Source organism: Acanthaster planci, linkage group LG06 (genome assembly GCF_054643075.1).
Source record: "Acanthaster planci isolate LZ-2023a linkage group LG06, COTS_SCS, whole genome shotgun sequence".
Taxonomy (NCBI): domain Eukaryota; kingdom Metazoa; phylum Echinodermata; class Asteroidea; order Valvatida; family Acanthasteridae; genus Acanthaster; species Acanthaster planci.
Window position 1 is genome coordinate 4,070,811 of NC_141782.1, and position 18,949 is coordinate 4,089,759.

General features: G+C 39.8%; 1 protein-coding gene across 2 annotated transcripts in view; it reads left to right on the plus strand.

The window, feature by feature from the left end:
* Positions 1-18,949, plus strand: part of LOC110986081 (F-actin-uncapping protein LRRC16A-like) — a 61,230-nt gene that overhangs the window by 22,538 nt on the left and 19,743 nt on the right. For both annotated transcript variants that reach the window (XM_022247696.2, XM_022247697.2), the window contains exons 7-21: positions 550-623; positions 937-1,015; positions 1,717-1,805; positions 3,202-3,383; positions 4,872-4,975; positions 5,331-5,485; positions 11,244-11,354; positions 11,656-11,725; positions 12,277-12,458; positions 13,254-13,308; positions 13,870-13,973; positions 15,060-15,197; positions 15,776-15,968; positions 17,321-17,449; positions 18,233-18,343. In XM_022247696.2, the coding sequence (XP_022103388.2) occupies positions 550-623; positions 937-1,015; positions 1,717-1,805; positions 3,202-3,383; positions 4,872-4,975; positions 5,331-5,485; positions 11,244-11,354; positions 11,656-11,725; positions 12,277-12,458; positions 13,254-13,308; positions 13,870-13,973; positions 15,060-15,197; positions 15,776-15,968; positions 17,321-17,449; positions 18,233-18,343 (1,776 nt within the window). The remainder of the gene's footprint in view (positions 1-549; positions 624-936; positions 1,016-1,716; positions 1,806-3,201; positions 3,384-4,871; positions 4,976-5,330; positions 5,486-11,243; positions 11,355-11,655; positions 11,726-12,276; positions 12,459-13,253; positions 13,309-13,869; positions 13,974-15,059; positions 15,198-15,775; positions 15,969-17,320; positions 17,450-18,232; positions 18,344-18,949) is intronic.

The following is an 18,949-nucleotide window of genomic DNA, read 5'->3' on the forward strand; positions in this document are numbered from 1 at the left end:
AGTAGTCTGGGTAACAGTCCCTCCATTGTAGGGACTGTGGGGGTGGGGAAGGAAGGAATCTCGTGATGTGATATGGTCAAGGATGAATGAAATACATGTATGCATTGTTACGTACGGTAACGGTCACAGGATCATTCTTGGCCAAGAAAAAGTAGTAATCAAGATGTACTGGCATAGAGTACCAAAGTGACTCTGTCACACGCCAGTCTTGTGTGTAAAAGGACCAGCACATGAACCAATGCGTACGTACTCCATTCGTTTGCATGGCAGTTACTGGTTCTAAATGACGTCACACTTCAGGACTCTATAACAATTCAGGATATCAAACACTGAACATTTCCGTCAAGTTTGAGACTCCTTTTACATCCCCAGCTACCCTCAGAAAGTTACAGTTTGTGTTGTTTGAGGTAGCCCAACATTTTGTTCAGTGTTACCTTTTTAATAGCGCCATGGTGTTACGTACTGGTACCTCTGGAAGGGATGGCCTTGGCAGATGATTGGGATGCATTTGTCAATTACTAAACCTCTCCCTGTGACCTTTGTTGCTAGGATGTGGACACAATCTACTTGTCTCATGACTCCAAGGAGCTGTGTCTCAATGATTTTGACCATTTAAGCAATAGGTGAGTTTATTGTCTTGTTTACCTAAGGAAACAATGAAAGTAAGTGGAAACTATTCAAAAGAATTGATGCATGTTTTGCTTTTGGTTTTAACTTGCATGAAATATTCAATCTGTAACATTTAATGTTTATTCATAGTCAATGTTAATGCGAAAATGGAAATGTGCATTTTACCGACAAGTCAAAACTTTATATTTTGCATCAGTTCGTGCATCAAGGAAAATGTAAATATATACAGATACGAAACGAGTCACTTTCTTCCTCAGTTTTCACCTACTCAAATGTTATTTTGTTGCTCCTTTGTCTGTGTTGCAGAGACCTTGTTCCGATCATTGCAGCTTTAATCCACAACAACTGGTTCTCCAAACTGTCTTTCAGAAATGCCTCCAAGCTGGTGAGTGTCCTGTGGTCACTGCAGTCTTATGCTAACTTTAAAAAAAGCCTGGTTCCTTTAGGGCAGGTACACAGTGAAGCTGACATGGTTTAAAAGGATGTTTCATTTAACCTCTAATACAGGACAATAAAGGGTAGATGTGAGGTGGAGGATAGTTGAAATAACACCTGCTCTCAAGTCTAAATAATTACCATTAAAAAGTGTCTTTGTATCAAATCAGTAAAAAAAAGTCCTGTGAAGGTCATATAGTTGTACTCATTTAAATAACATTTTTGTTTTACACTTAAAATATATTTATGTAGGTTCTGAACTAGAGCACATTCTCTTCAATTTTAGGTACAAATGGATAAGTCAAAATGGGATAATTCCATGTCAGATACAAGCATCAACTTCACTGAAAGGTGTTCTTTATTTACATGTAGTAACAAACTACATGTAGTTACATGTATCACACATATATCGTTTGTCATCTCCTCTACATGTACATTACAAAGATTATGTAATTATGTCCAATTGAATCTGTTACCCATGGTCAAGCATACAATCTCCTCTGACAAGGCATTGTGAATGCATTATGTATGTCATTTCCCATTTTCTGAGTACTTATAAATTGTCTGAGAGAGGAGACTAACTCTCAGAAAGCCTTCATCTGTGTGTATGTGATTGTACATGTTTGCACATATTTTTCATTGGCTACACAGAGTGCTGATGCAACGCGAGAAATCAACAAGGTGCTACAGAAATCATCATGTCTCGAACAACTCATTCTGGAAAATGTGGGACTCAAATGGTGAGTGCTTTAGTAGTAAATGAATGTAAAATGACGTCTCTGTTTTACATTTGTAAATAGTGAAAGGAAATTCTAAAATGAAAGTAAGACAAGTCGGGTTAAAATTTTAATTTGAAAATGTAATAAAAATTTGGCTGACTCATTTGGAAAAACTGTACTGAAAGGAAGAAGGAGTTTGCTTCTGAACAAAAAGTTCCCCAGCAAGTCAGAAATGATTAAGGCATATCTTAACTATGGTAATCAGTTGAAATTTGCTTGATTTGATTTGAATTGAAATTGCAGCGATGCTGACTGCTCAATATAGAAAGATGACAAAATGCTTAGTTTGTTTTTAAAAGAAAAACCGAAGTAGGAGAGAAATACCAGTAACTTTCCTAGGTAGAAATGATGCATATTTGTATCTGACAAATTCAGTTGGATGCTCATATATTCCCTGTTCCCGATCATTACTGTTTTTGACATCTTTCCTCCACCATATAGCTGTCTGAATGTGACAATGCAAAATCATCTCAAGCATGTCAGAAAATTAATGTTATTAACTAAACAGGAGCTTAAAATTGGAAGTTGAATGACTCTCAGATGATAAGATTGTGTTTGTATTAGCGTCTGTGTACTACTTATGCCTCTGATATACAATGTACATGTAGCATGAAGTTTGAATGTTTCGGCCATTGGAGTTGATGATGGATTTCGGATGACTATGTCCAAAATAAATAATTGTAAAGAAGCTGTTTATATGAAGCCATTGTTTGGAAACTTTCAAAGCTGCACTCCTGTAGTGCTCATTTTCTGTGAGGACTGCATGTACATGTACATGTAGGTCTGCCTTTTCTGGACATCCGCAATTGAAAGTGGACTTTGTGTGTGTGATAACAGCACTACTGTTGAACCTCATTAATAAAAGGTCCTTCGCATTTTGCAAATTACCTTGTTACAACAGGAACCTTGTTTTATCAGAAAGAAAAACAAAGGATGGGGACCTACAAATTTCCTTGTTATAAGCAGAATCTTGTATTAACAGTGTTCTTATTAAAGAGGTTCCACTGTATTTACATGAAATAGGGTTCCAGATTGATGTTGGTGGGGTACCATGCATAAACAGTGAACAGGGATGGTCAGCTTTAAGGGTAATACCGTTACAAAATGGCAACAGAAATTGAAAAGTGCCCTCTTTGAGACACATGCTTAGTTGCTCACTGTATCATGAATCCTTCCAGCTTAATCCTTTTCACTGTCAGACCAAGAGGTATTTTTGTGTTAAAACATTCCGTGTTTTCTCCCAGTTATTTTAAATAAAACACACATGTAAGGAATAAATGCTCATTTTTGATGTAATATGCATTGGGCCCACTTATTTCAATTGGCATTCGTTGATTACTTATTTATTTTCTCTCAGGTCTTTCACACAAGACATGTGCACAGCTGTGCTGGCCAATCGAAATACAGCACTCCGACACATCAACTTGTCCAACAACTCTCTGGACGACCGTGGAATACGCTACCTGTCCAGCCTGTTGACCAAATTACCCAATGGCTTAGTGGAGCTCAACCTTGCCAAGACAGGACTTACAGCCGAGGGTAAAATATGGAGTTAATAAGACCACTGATATAATCCAGTGCAGTATGTTAATAATCAGTGTCTTTGAAAGTTTCAGCACCCGGTGTAGATGATTTTTTCTGGGTTTGGTTGGGGCTGATTTCAGAATTTGCACTCTTTGATCATATGAGGTACATGTATATTTCTGTCGAGAGAGTTATGGTATTGATGATTAAACTGTCGTTCACAGTACCTGAGAAATTGGTACCTGAAATTTTCAACTAAAACTTTGGTCTTCGTCAGCAGGATGAGCCCAATGTTTAATCTGTGAGCTCACAAACATGAAATTAACACCAGATCATAGATTCCTTGGAGTTTATACCGCCCCCCATCCCAGTTCAGTGATTGTTTGCAGGTTCTTATGTACGTTGCCTCCTTCACCCCCTTTCAAAAGACCTGGCTTCCCTGTTCCAGATGTTGGTTTTTCATATGTTTAATAACCAGATAATAATAGGAATATGTTGAGAAATTGCTGTACGCATGGCATTGGGACGATAGTGTTCCAAAAACATGGTCTTGAGGGACTGCTCAGTCTACTGAATATAGATATCAGTGGAATTTCCTTGTCTAGTCTGCCCTTGGCATGGGATGTGGACGATCAAACCAGTCTGGACCTTTGCCATTATAGCCTGAGGTGACTTAAGTCATTGAGAGTGCACATAGGCTTGAAACGCACATTAATACTGGAGGTTGAAAATATGTTACTGAAGTTTTTTTGATGTGAGAAGGACCACCAATTGTTTCCTTTGTGGTACATGATTATGTCGTGTAAAATTCTCTGTTCTTCCGTCTCTTTTCATAAAATTCTCGCTTTTGCCTCTGTCGGGTTAATATGGGATAGCAACACTTTTGGACAGACTTGTTGATGCGTCATATTTCCTTCTCTTTATCAATGCTGTCGGTGATAATTGGAACAACTAGGAATGCAACAGCTCGCATTTTTGCCACTGAGGCCACAGTACATACAATTGAATGCTTGAAGTAGTATAAATAAAAAAAATAGAAGTCTGTTGAGGATCATTGTCAACTCAGGTCTTGCTGTGTTCAATTGATGACAGTCATCTTGTTCAACATTCTGCATAAGATACTGTATCAATGAACCGATCAATTAAATCAAAACCAGTGCTGTTCACAAGTTTCTGTTTCAGTTTGATATCAACTGAAGGTCACCTATTCATCTCACAACTTGTCTTTCATAAAAATCTTGCCAAACAACCTGCAGATGTGTAGAAAAAAATGCACAGAACATGGCTATCTATGTATAGTATTTGATCAGTTTGCACAGGGGTAATACTTGTCAAAATGAGGAAGTTTTTATGTACATGTACATGTACTTGACATGTGTTGAGTGCAAGTGAATATCACCCGATACACCGTGGGAATCTGCATACATGGAACTCACATTGTATTATTCCAAGGCTTGTTTAATAGTGAGGAATTTTGAAATTTCACGTGTGTCGTGTCGGCAGGAACTCTTCACCTGGGTAAAGCACTGGTGCAGAACAACTTCATGTCCACCTCTCTAGTCAAGCTGGATGTGTCTGGAAATGTGTTCAAGGATGGAGACATCAGTGTGAGTGCGCTCTCTTGGTTGTGGCTTTTTAGATCAGTTTTTACCTGTGTATACCTGCAAAGCTTTACATTATACTGAGCAAGCACTCAGAAAGGCCTACACATAATGTGACATGTGTAAACATATACATGTACTTAGTGCATTCAGGTATTGGGATATAGGGGGAGAGGAGAAAAATGTTGAGTTGCTTTGAGAAAAGTAGTCTCAATTTCATTTGTGACTGAATATATTTCCCAAGCAGGGATGCTGGAGAATGGGGACAGGATGGATGTTTTTCATTTACGACTTGTTTCCACAGAATGACCAACATCTGTTACGTTTTGTTCACGAGATCAACCTTTTCTCATCTCTACAGAATTTGACCGGATTCCTGGCCCAGCCTAACTCATTGACGCACATCAACATGGCCGACACCGAGTGTGCCCTAGACAATGTGTTTGTCGCCCTCTTCAGGGGATGCTGTGCCAACTTGTCTCACCTCAACCTTGCAGGCAATACATTCACATACAGGTATGGGAAACGTCTTGTCCAAGCTGATTGACACTGTTGGCTGTTTTAAGGTGGGAGAGTGCATTTAAAAATAATGCACCGATATCGTAGCAACTTTTAGACCACTTAAGAAATTGGTAAGACCCCACAATAGCATCAGAAAACCAATACAGGACTTCCAGTCTGATTGAAGTCACGAGCTATTCAAACAAACGGCAACAAAAACATTCCACTGGCATTGCTGGCCCTGGTACATGTACATGTTCTTGCGACCAGTCTGGCAGCTGGTCTTGTGAATGGTTTTGCGTAGTGTGTAGTATCTGGTTTTGTGACAGTCTTGACTAAAATACTGAAATCTACACCCAAAGGATGCATTCTTCGAGATGAAAATGCATATGCCTCACAAGGGTATGATCTCTGTGATGGTGGCGGTATATTTTTGAGTGGATTGTGTTGAGATAGGATGCTTTGCTACTTGATACACACACTCTGTACAACCATATGTGTTCCATATTTGGAACAAACATTCATTACTTCACCTATTTGTGGGGACCAAAAACAAGGGAATTAAGAAAATAGCCCCACAGCTGCGGAATTGCATGTGCATTGGACTTATTGAGGGGATGAATTGCTACAGGGATCAATTTTATCCCGACAACTTTGGCTAACAAAAGAAATTGTCCCCTTGACACAGGGCTGGCGACGGCACATACGCTAGTCCACTCAAATATATTAATATGAGGCATGCAAGGCGGTAAGCAGTCCTTTTTATAAGCTAGACATGTAATCACTCAAAACCAATGAAATAGCAAAATCCCAAATGCAACCTAGTTTGTTGTTTCCATACTATCGTTGAGTGTGTTCTTGTACCTATGTCATATTTACTTTTTAACTTTTTTTCTCAGCCATTGCATTGTTTGTATCAGTCAGTCTGAACCCATATAATCACAACCACAAATCAGCGTTGTTTTTAACTACAGATAGACAGTATTATTTTCAGCAAAAATACAGCCTTTTTGAAAATAACAAGACACCTTTACCAGAGTCCTTTACAAAATTGAACTTTGCAGATGCCGATATGACTGTCCTTCATCATATGTTCAGTATTTGTTGGGCATTTCTTACTGCGTTGACAATTTTTTACACAATAATAAGGCAGAGCAACATTTGTTGTATGACCTGGCCCTCACACATTGATGCTTGAGAGTTCAACACGCTAAACCTGTGATTTTGTTAACAACAAAAAATGTAGTAACGTGCTTGGGCAGTGCTCAAAGTCATAAGAATGCAGCAACATGCTTAGACAGTGCTCAAAGTCATAAGAATGCAGCAACATGCTTAGACAGTGCTCAAAGTCACAAGAATGCAGCAACATGCTTAGACAGTGCTCAAAGTCACAAGAATGCAGCAACATGCTTAGACAGTGCTCAAAGTCACAAGAATGCAGCAACATGCTTAGACAGTGCTCAAAGTCATAAGAATGTAGCAACATGCTTAGTGTTCAAAGTCATAAGAATGCAGCAACATGCTTAGACAGTGCTCAAAGTCACAAGAATGTAGCAACATGCTTAGACAGTGCTCAAAGTCACAAGAATGCAGCAACATGCTTAGACAGTGCTCAAAGTCACAAGAATGCAGCAACATGCTTAGACAGTGCTCAAAGTCACAAGAATGCAGCAATATGCTTAGACAGTGCTCAAAGTCATAAGAATGCAGCAACATGCTTAGACAGTGCTCAAAGTCATAAGAATGCAGCAACATGCTTAGACAGTGCTCAAAGTCATAAGAATGCAGCAACATGCTTAGTGCAGTTTGCTTAATGCTCAAGCAGTTTGCATTGTTTGTATCAGTCAGTCTGAACCCATATAATCACAACCACAAATCAGCGTTGTTTTTAACTACAGATAGGCAGTATTATTTTCAGCAGAAATACAGCCTTTTTGAAAATAACAAGACACCTTTACCAGAGTCCTTTACAAAATTGAACTTTGCAGATGCCGATATGACTGTCCGTCATCATATGTTCAGTATTTGTTGGGCATTTCTTATAGCGTTGACAATTTTTTACACAATAATAAGGCAGAGCAACATTTGTTGTATGACCTGGCCCTCACACATTGATGCTTGAGAGTTCAACACGCTAAACCTGTGATTTTGTTAACAACAAAAAATGTAGTAACGTGCTTGGGAAGTGCTCAAAGTCATAAGAATGCAGCAACATGCTTAGACAGTGCTCAAAGTCACAAGAATGCAGCAACATGCTTAGACAGTGTTCAAAGTCACAAGAATGCAGCAACATGCTTAGACAGTGCTCAAAGTCACAAGAATGCAGCAACATGCTTAGACAGTGCTCAAAGTCACAAGAATGCAGCAACATGCTTAGACAGTGCTCAAAGTCACAAGAATGCAGCAACATGCTTAGACAGTGCTCAAAGTCATAAGAATGCAGCAACATGCTTAGTGTTCAAAGTCATAAGAATGCAGCAACATGCTTAGACAGTGCTCAAAGTCACAAGAATGCAGCAACATGCTTAGACAGTGCTCAAAGTCACAAGAATGTAGCAACATGCTTAGACAGTGCTCAAAGTCACAAGAATGCAGCAACATGCTTAGACAGTGCTCAAAGTCATAAGAATGCAGCAACATGGTTAGACAGTGCTCAAAGTCATAAGAATGCAGCAACATGGTTAGACAGTGCTCAAAGTCATAAGAATGCAGCAACATGCTTAGACAGTGCTCAAAGTCACAAGAATGCAGCAACATGCTTAGACAGTGCTCAAAGTCACAAGAATGCAGCAACATGCTTAGACAGTGCTCAAAGTCATAAGAATGCAGCAACATGCTTAGACAGTGCTCAAAGTCATAAGAATGCAGCAACATGCTTAGACAGTGCTCAAAGTCATAAGAATGCAGCAACATGCTTAGTGTTAGGTAATGCTCAAGCAGTTTGCTTTGTACCACATCAAGATGACCACGGCTGTAACCTGGATCCACTAACTGTTGCCCCCCACTGTTGCTTCGATTGATGGTACAGACGGAGAAGGGATGGAATGGATTTCGAACTCGGAATTCGAATCCTTGTTCTGCTGTGTTTGGCTTGGGCTGAAAATACATATAGTACCAGAGTTTGATTGCTGGAGAGTCAATTGTAGGCAGTGGAATTTTGTGTTTTACAAACTGTTCCCCACCCACTCCCTTTCTCACCACATCAAAATACCCTTACTTACCAAATCTGAGATGCCATCGACAACCCTACCACTCACCCAACCACCTACATGTACTCTGCCCCCCTCAAAAGAGGCAGCTATGCTTAGGGAATACTTAAATGCATGAACAGTGTAACAGCATGCTTTCATCATTCATCAAAATGATTTCTAAAAATGTAGCAATGTGTTTGGACAGTATTCAGATTCACTTGTTCACAATTGCGTACCATCTTGCCTCCAAGCTACTGGACCGACCTGAAGGAAGAGGTCTGGTATCTTTGCTGGGTCCCCAGCTGGTTTTAAACATACTAGTTTAAAACCAACCTGTCACACTTCTGGGGTGAAAAAGGAAACTGAATCGAAATTTTGAATTTATGAACATGTCCTAACGTGGAGATCAGCACATCTGGTGCAAGCTGCTGGGTGTGTCGCAGAACGTAGCTAAGCTAATGCAAAGCTAAAATTTGACTCCGTGAGATCTTGACTGGGATCATATTGTGCCCTGTGTAATAGTGATTGTCATGAATGATTGTGAAGGAATAAAGTCTACCAAATACACGTACATGTAGTTGTCAAAATTTCATAAAAACCAGGATGGTGTTAAAACTGATTAGCACATTTGTCATCTAGCAAAAATTGTTCATGTGACAGGCTTTTGACCAATAGGAATTGATACGGCATGTTCTTCAAAAGATGAACCAGAATGCAACTCCGCATGTCATTTTTCAAATCTTCTGAGTGACTTTGGTCATTAACAACTCGAGTTTACACTTTCAGATTTGTAAAAATGATTATTTTAGGATAATTAGGCAGACTGTGTTCATTTTGTCCACATTTGGGTGGCTACCAGTGCAAGTCAAAGCGAGTTGAACTCATTTAAAGTTTTTCAGTCAAAATGTTTGTACCGGATGACTTGATTCCAAAATTTCTCTCGACTATCAAAGAAAATTCAGTAAACTCTTCATTAGAAAGACCTTTAAAGAAAAATTAGCCATGAAAATATAGTACAAAATTGACAGAAAATGATGAGAAATGTTTGGCTCTCTTCATGCCCGTAATGTTTTAAATCACTCCCACTGTACCAGCATATCTGCCAGGTCTCATGCCTTTGAGCCACCCAAAATGATCTGTTTGTTTGGCTGCGTCAAAAATATGTAATGAGTACATGTTCGTTGCGAATGTCATATTAGACAGAATTTTGATGACATTCGAGAATTTTGATGGAAAATGCATGATGTTTGACATTATTACCAAAATCTCTGTTGCATGTAGTGCTTGAAAATTACATGCACAATGTTCATTTTGCCATTAGTTTTGGAGATATCCCCACTCACAATTACATCAAAATTAAGAGCCATATTTTATGTGTCATACATCATTTTTTTGCAAACGTCATTTAGAAACATCCCGGAGCCTTGCACTCCCATAGACGGTGCACTGTCTGGGCTGATGTCTAAGGTTAAACAGCCCATGAGGTAGCAAAACGTTTCTGCAATGTCACTGTGAAATATTGAAGGACGTCCCAAAGTCATCGTGATCAGTATTTTAGACTGGGGCTTATGGACGTTCTTGAAGAAAATGTGATTGTTCAAGTCGTAAGAGGATAATGGTTTGGGGTCCTTTCTTGCACGCTTTTCTTAAGCTTGTGCTGTACATGGTTTAATTTTCATTTACTCGCTGGTTTTTTATGGTCGATATTTTTGACGGAATTGAATGACATTAGCAGCTGCCGACTTCAGAACCCAGTAATTTGTGAGACATGTTTTTTATTTTGTGATTACGGTTTTAATAAGTGAATATTATCATCTTTCACCACTTACAAAGCTCTTCACGGATTACCGTGGGAATTATAACTTTCCGATAATTTTTAGGATGCCAGGATTTGCAGATTGTTCATATTCATCTTTAATTTTTGAACCATGATCTTGATGAGGGATGGGCATGGTCATCAGTGTTCCAGATATCAGCCATGACTCCCCTCATTTCATCAGACATTTTGTTCATTTCAAGGTTTTATGAACCCCAAGTTCATTGATGTCCAGTTTCTCATATTTTGTAAAACTTGTCATATGCTGTCTGAGGTATTTCTTTTCTTACTTTTGCTCGTAACAGCAAATGTGTTTAAGGAATTACTATTGCTGTGTGTTCATTTCAGATTAAAGAGCTATTTCTTCTTTCCTCTCTGTAGATACTGATGAGGCTTTTTGTCTCTCTTAGACTTCCAGAGTTACAAGTCACACTCCCAAAAGTTTAATTTGGGACGAAATTTGTGCACCTGTAATTTCCTCATTGGAGTAAAGACATGCATTTTACAAAGCTGATTTGCAGCTCTGCATTGAAAATGCCAACTTCTTGCAGAAACTGAAGAATTTCCAATTTATTTAGTAAACTGCTTTTTCGTTCAGTAGGCCTAAATGTTTTGTACTGGAGACTCTTTCCTGGAGACCTTTGTGACGTAGACCTGACCTTGCTCTATGTGGGCACAGTTACAAGACTGGGACCTTGCTTATGGTCTTGAATACAAGGCTAACATTGACCCCATTCAACCAGACTCTTCTTTCCAATCACTGCAGGAAGGGGAAGGACGTGCCCATCCAGGTCTCTTTCAAGCAGTTCTTTGGTACCACCACCAAGCTCAAGTACCTGAACCTTTCCAGGAACAAGCTGCCTTCCGAAGTGGTCAAGTATGCAGCAAGATTGTTTCGTTTTTTTCTCTTTGGCTTATAGGAAAATTAAACTCCTTTTAATTACATGTACCTTTCTTCATAAAGTAGTCTTGTCAAGAGAATGAGTCGCTCAGATAATACGTTAATAAGAGTTAAATAGACTTTGCACAATTGAAGTAAATTGTTTATTTTTATGTTGATTAGGTTTTCAAGCTGTGGTTTGAATGTGAACAGTTTGAATGCTGTAAAAAGTTAGCAAAATGGAATGGAAATAATTCTTTGGGGTTTAGAGATTTTTCGTGTCTGTTGCAACTTGCAGAGAGGTGCTTATGGGCATCGGAGGCAATGATAATCTGCGAGATGTGGAACTAGACCTCAGCTGCAATGAGGTAACATAGTCAGGTCCATATGCTGTGATAGACTGGAGTCTTGATAACATCTGTTCATTGGAAACATGACACAGGAATGTTTAGCACATGTGTGCCACTTCCCAAGTGCCTCCCTTTAAGAGTTGACTTTGTAAAGTAGGATGGAATCTTAGTAAGAAAGGACATGGTTGATTGATCAATGGCTTTTAACTGTTTTCATAAGTCATGTGACATGGGACCTCAACTGTTTTTATTTTTCCAAGAACATGTCCCACACATTTTGATGCTTCTGGACTATCAGTGCTCATCAAATCCTTTTAGTCTGTAAATGCCATTTATTTTAGTATAAATCATTTCCCAGATACCTGAAATTTATCACATTTTTGAACATGACTTTTTTTTTCTGCAGTCATGTGTTGATGCCTACTTTAGCTGTTCTGATTAAGTGTAATTAGTCAAATCATGCAATAAAGTAATGGCAAACCCAACAAAGCTGGCATTGTCTACAAAAGAGAGAGCAACCCTGAACGTTCCGCTCTTAGTCAATCGTTCATTTTCTTGTTTTGTTCCAGCTGAAGACGGAGGGTGGTCAGGTTGTAGCTGGAAGCATAGCATATGTCAACAACATCACCACCTTGAACCTGAGCGACAATGACCTCAATCTAGAGCTAGTCCGACTCATTGATTGGATAGGCCAAAATAGGTCCCTCCAGTCACTGGACATCAGCAAGAATATGGGCGGGCTCAAATACAAGTAAGGCCGTCAGTAGATCAGCCCCATATTAATGATGCAGGTTTTGTGAAAGATAGAGAAATCATTGGGGAGTTGATTGGATTTGAACAAGGCCTGTTACATGTACCCCACCTCAGACATTGACAATGTTGACGTTGTACCCTTCTAGTACTTTTTCACAACCAAATGCTGAGCTATTCATTGTGAGAGAGACATTGGAAGTACACAACAAATTGTGATAGAAGAAACATAGGTGTTTTTTGGTATTCATAACATTACTTTTTGGGGGTTAAAATTTTTAACAGAAGTACTTAAAGATCTGTACTTTCTGTAAAACATTGGTCTTGAAATCTCGGTCTTTACAAGATTTTGTCCAATCTCTTTAATTGTCTTTGGTAAGTATAAATCTATTTAATGTATTATTGAGATTTTGCCTTGCTGTATCACCTGAATATCTTACAGTAAATTTGGTACTGCCATTCACCGGAGCACAGATCTTTCTTCATACCTACAGCTGTCCCACACCTTTAGACATTGGTACTTGAGAAGATGCGCCCTTGCTATTTAGTGCATGAGCTGAGGAGTAACACAGTTGCTCAGAATTTGGCAGTAGATTGATGCCTGAGCAAACAATGGAGTGAAGATGTCTTTTCCTCGCAAGGAAACCCTTTGTGTCACTACTGTGCTTGATTTAACTGAAATGTACCTAAATAATTTCATCCTTTTTTGCTGTTCTGCAGTCCTGAAGCTTCTATCTCATACCACACCTGGATGTAACTTGAACATTCATAGTATGAAATCTCTTCTGTCTTTTAGGCAACTCCTAAAGGTGTTGGATACCATTGTACAAGTTGTCCAGAATGAGGGATTGGTAAGTGAACATTCAGCACTTTCCCTCTTTGCCGTAGGCAATGGGCGTTTCCAAAGGTGGCCTTTGGGCATGTATCTGATTTTTTCCAGCGGTTTTGAAGGATATCTCTTTATGATATTGATATATGTTCGCATGATTCTTATTTGAAAATGTCTGATCACTCAAGGATTCCTATCTACGTGAACTGCTGTAATATTTCCAGATGTGAGGAGCATGCTGCAAAGTTGAGTCCATAACTTGGCCACAATTTTGATTAATTTTTCTGAAATATATAAATATTGAAATATTGCTGTCTGCTTATTGTGATCTTTCAAATTTCTCATGCAATTAATATTTTACTGCATCTGATGATTTGTATTTCCATCATTTATAATCCCAAGGAGAGCACAACTTTCGTTTTTATTTACTTATACTCAGAATTAATGTGACACTGAACATATTCTTCTCTTGACTTTACTGAAGTAACTTTGCTCATAACTATTGGCAATTGAAAAGTATAGGGAGAGTAGAGACAGTTTGGGCCAATACAATCATGTTTTTTGTTGTCATGTTTGTCGGCAGTCCCTGCACACCTTGTCACTGGCTGACAACAAGATGAAGTTTGAGACAATCCAGATCATTAATGCCTTGGGAAGTAATACCACACTGACCAGCATTGACATCAGGTGAGACTTTGCACCAAACCGTTCAACCTGTCTGTGACTCACGATGGAATGTTTGCATTAAGGGAGGTGGCAGTTTTCATATTTAGTTTTTGACCGTAACCAGCATAATGACATTTGTGGAGGGCAAAACTGGATGTACGTATAAACCTATTAGGGGTCGTGGTTTCAGGTTTTTTGAGGGTCTCACAGCCAGTATTGTGACGGCTTCTAACTTTCACTGCTTGGTTGAATGGGAATGCAATTATTATTGGCCCACCATTTCTTAAAACAAATTGGCATTTTAATGAGAAGGACTGTCCCTGTTTTTGTAGTTTTGGTGTCAAAATGACAGCACGACATCAAAGAAAAATCTCTTGAAGGCCCCATGCATAAAACTTTGTTGAGATGATATCAGAGAAAATGTACACCGGCAGATTCCATCCACCCCCGGCTCATGTTAAGATTAAAGTCCCATCTCTCCAGTGTATCCTACATGTACATTGATTGCAACAGCTTGAGTCATGTCTGCACTAGGAAGCAGAAGGTTGTGGGCTTAAGCCATAACGGGGCAAGCTGTTAATTGATTTTCTTCTGAAGTGTCGTAGCATGGAATATGGAGCCCTCATAAAACGAAGGGCAAATTCTTACATTCTGTCTTGGTCATTGTATAAACACCCCTTACTGATTCATTATTCTCTGTCTTGAAACTGTGCCGTCTGAATTGCTTCGGTAGAGTAATACACGTACGTAGAATTTAGGTCCTGTATGAACGAGGTGCTTATTAAGTTTTGGAGAGTACAGTTTAAGTTTCATCTGATGTGTATAAATCCAACTAATCTTGGTGTTTGCATGGGGCATACAGTATTAATGACACTAAACTGCTGGCCCAGTCAATCTGCTTGTCACCAATGAAATGCAACTACTGCATGTTGTTTATCTTGCCAGTTTGGGGAGACAAGTGTCGGTAAAGTGCCTTGCTTGTGAACACTGTCCAAAGCTTACTGGATGTGGCATTTTGACACCAATTCCTAATCACACATCATGTATGCATGCCATTGCCATAATAACCCTTACAAGTGTTACATGGTACCATATTTCTTCTCTCAGTGGTAACGGCATGGGTGATATTGGTGCCCGTATGTTGGCCAAGGCTCTTCAGCTGAACACCAAGCTACATACCGTCAAGCTGGATGGTAACGGCATCACAGCAGTCGGCTTCACTGATCTTGCCAATGCTCTGGAAAAGTAAGGCAAAGAAAGTAAAAGAAAAAAGTTTGGTCTGACCGTCGAACGTAACAACACAACATGTATGTCAGGTGTCCCTCTGGAAGTTATCGGTGAAGAGGAATGAATATGTGAAAGATAAACTGAGTTCATTTGGAAAGTCAGTTTTTGAGGGTCAGTTTGTGAATTTTGTTGGTTATCGCATTGGTATTGCAGTAGGGTCAAAAGCTCAACCGGCAGTAAGGGGGATTGTCAATCCAGCTGATCTATGTTTGTTAATTTGAGTTTAAATGTGAGGAACCAGTCATTTCTTCAGCAGTGACAAGTGAGAGGCGTGGTCACAGTCGAGTAGACGGAGCCAACTGTGCTGTTCATTTTTAATGCGAAGACCAGTCCAGGGGTAAAAATCATGTAAGAAGTTGAAACAATAGTTTTCAGGAAATAACCACACATGCACACAATTTTGGAATGCAGTGCTGTCATTAACAGCAGGATTTTTAAGTGTGTGTCAAAGGCCAAAACATTGGTTGAGTTTAATAAAAGCAGAGCTTAGATTAGAAATACATGTACCAGTGGTAATAATGTTCACTTCCTGACAGGAACTACACACTGAAATATATGCCAACCCCAGTCAATGATGTCAGTGCGGCCTTGAAATCCCAGCCTGAGAAGACCTCCGCCTCCCTGCAGAAGATCCAGAACCTTCTGCAAAGGAACCACAGTCAGCATAAGTTCCAGGATGAGCAGGCCTTCAGGCTACAGCAGGGATTCTTGTATACCACATCACACCAGGTACTGTATCTAAACATCCGCAAACAGGCACTGTGCCTTGAATACGCTAGTATTGCTAATCTCCTACAGTCATGTCAGCAGTGTAAAGACCCACTGTCCGATGCCTTGTGAACAGCGTGCTACCTAGCTGCAATCCTGGACAAATCTCGTTGGAACATGCCTCCCACTCGCCCCCCTGTCAATGTTGTTTCTCATTGGGTAAGCTGGGCTTAATCTTGGTCCAATAAATGACTGCAACACTGAATGGGGGATCTTTTCACCCCGCTTCCCACAAGGTGTTCCAACTATTTTGTCCATGATTGTAGCAGTTGGCATGGGCAAAAAATTTAATGCACGTTTTGCAGAGAACATGCCGAGCATGCGCAGCCAATCTGTTCTGTATAATGTACGGTCTTCGTATATGTGCCGTGCACCAATCTCTTCCTTGATTGTGTGGAAGGATACTTTAATTTATTCTTTGGAAAGTAACGTAAAACCTGTGTCTTTTGACTGCTAAATCACTATTGTAGGTGGACAAGTCCACAATTTTGTGCTTGCTGTATCCACAAAGTCGACTTTATCATGGACTTACCATAAAGTAATCCAATGACAGTTGAATTTGCAGTTATGTCCACCAGTGGCAGTAAGCATTGTGGTAACTATGGGATAGAACCATGGTTGACAAGCTCTCTGTATGAATGCATGTGCTTTCTGCCATTAAAGGGGTCATCGGAAATGTCCAAAGAAATGTGACTAGATTTGTCCGTTGTTGGCTGTTGGAACATGGGTGGTGTGTTTCATACCTTCTCAAGTACGCATGGCCCACTAGTCTGCAGCTTGGGTTCCATGCATCCCTTAGTTATCAAGACTTGCTTACCATGTCCTACACCTACATGTGCAGTACTCATCAGTCTGGTGGAATATATATTTCTACTGAAAAAGTGTCCATTTGTCAATTGATAGAAACAGATATATTTCTCCCTCCTGATATGTCCAATCAACCAACAAGGACACAGTGATGACTAGCCTCATCTCCAGTCATTTTTAATTGAACTTCAAAATTGGTGGAAGTGAGGAACTTCAGTTTCAGTCATAGAAAATCTTCCTTTGAGAAAAAACAAGCTCCAACATCCTGAGGGACAATCCTTTAGTAGTACTACATAGACTGCTGTGTGCACAGTTGATAACTGGATCCTGTATACATGCACATGTTCGTGTAATTTGAATGTGCAATCTGCACTGTAGGATATCCCATGACCGGCATTGGTTCGAAGGATGTGCGACCTAACCACGTATATTGTGCATGTACATTATCAAGTCTTTTGTTTCTTAAAAAAAGTAGCCTTTCATTAAATGATTCACTTGTGTCGCAGATGGTAGACAAGTTGGTAGTACAAATCCAAGATGCCATCAAGGGCTTGATTGACTGCAGTGAGGATGACATACAGGCAGATATCAATAAGGCACAGGATTACATCCTAGATGCAGACAACTCCAAGCTGGTAGGTGGTGAACTAGGACTGGCTGGGTTCAGATATGACACTAAAGCCCACTTTCATAGATCTGTTACCTTCAGCAGTATTTGCCTGGGCTTGGCATTCAGCAAAGGCACATAAATGTATGCTAACCATGGAAGCATGAAATCCATTGCCACAGGATGTGTACAGGAGTCTGAACCGAATTCATTGCTAATCTGGGAACAATTTCTGTCATAGTGAGCAGAAATTCTTCATATGCCACACATAGAGCCATGAAATTGATCCCATGTAAACATAGATAGATTGATTGGTGATTCACCTTGAGCTGAGGCTGTGATTGTTGTGATATATTAAACCCATCACCAAGCTGTCAAGAGTAAACAAAACACCAAAATCTCTGCAAACACTCTCTCTCACCGACCTGCAATCAAACACCGAGGGTGAAGTTAAAGAGGCTGGTTTCTTAGTCTGTGTTCTGACTTGGAAGTTGGTTGGAGTAGTGTATGTAACCAGGTTTACTTCCCTGGTTCACTGCATTTAAGAAACATTAAATACCACCGCTCCCCATGAACTAACAACATTGTTTACAAATTTTGAGTAGCGAGAACATTCTGTTAGACGTTGCTAACCTGAATAGGAACAAACCAGATTCTGCTGGATTCTGCATTGTATTGTACTCTGCAATCATTGGTTTTCATCGGATCAATTTGAAAACCCCCGGAGACCTTGAAGAAGTTAGGGGTTCTTCTCTGAGGTGGTTGCCCACCCTCTAATGCACAGTATCGTGTGTGATGTGTGTGTTTGTAGTTGCTGGCTGCCCTCCAGCAGGTAGCCCTGAATGCAGAGTCAAGCAGTCTGAAGCTGAAACTGGGCGAGATGGCCAGCGACTTGAGAGGCATCGTCGAGGCACAATTGGAGGTGAGCATTCACTCACTGCAGTACATGTACAGTGTACACATGTGATGCCTGCAGCAAAACTCCTGTTCATGCTTCCCTTTTTTCCCCTGTGGAAGTTTATTGGGCATCAAAATGATTCATACAATGACCTCCATTGGGGGGGGGGGAAGAAGTGGGCAACGGGGCTCCCCTGAGGAAATAATGTTGTTTTTGAAAAGTAATAAGAGGAAGGTGATTTTTGGGACGATTTCATTTCCCTTCCTTCCAAAAGCAATTAAAATGCTCCAAACTTTGCCCACCCCTCAGAAAGGACGTAAAGGTTACAAAAAGAAATTGCAAAAACGTTTTGGCTTCCCATGACATTTTGGGCTCTGCTCCTCTCGTTAAAAGTAAAAAAAGAATAAAAAGGACACCGATTGGTTCTTGACCGGCCATTTATGTCCTCTTTCCCAAACTTCAATTTAGGATTTTAGGATGTTTACCACTGAAGTGTTGATGATCAGGAAAACAAATTTTACATCACTGGAAAAAGCAGTTTCTTTATACGACTTATAAGTCTGATTCGTAGCCATCTGCAAGATGAGATCTCTCTGATTTCCCCGGTTTTCTTGGATTTCTCTGAAATTC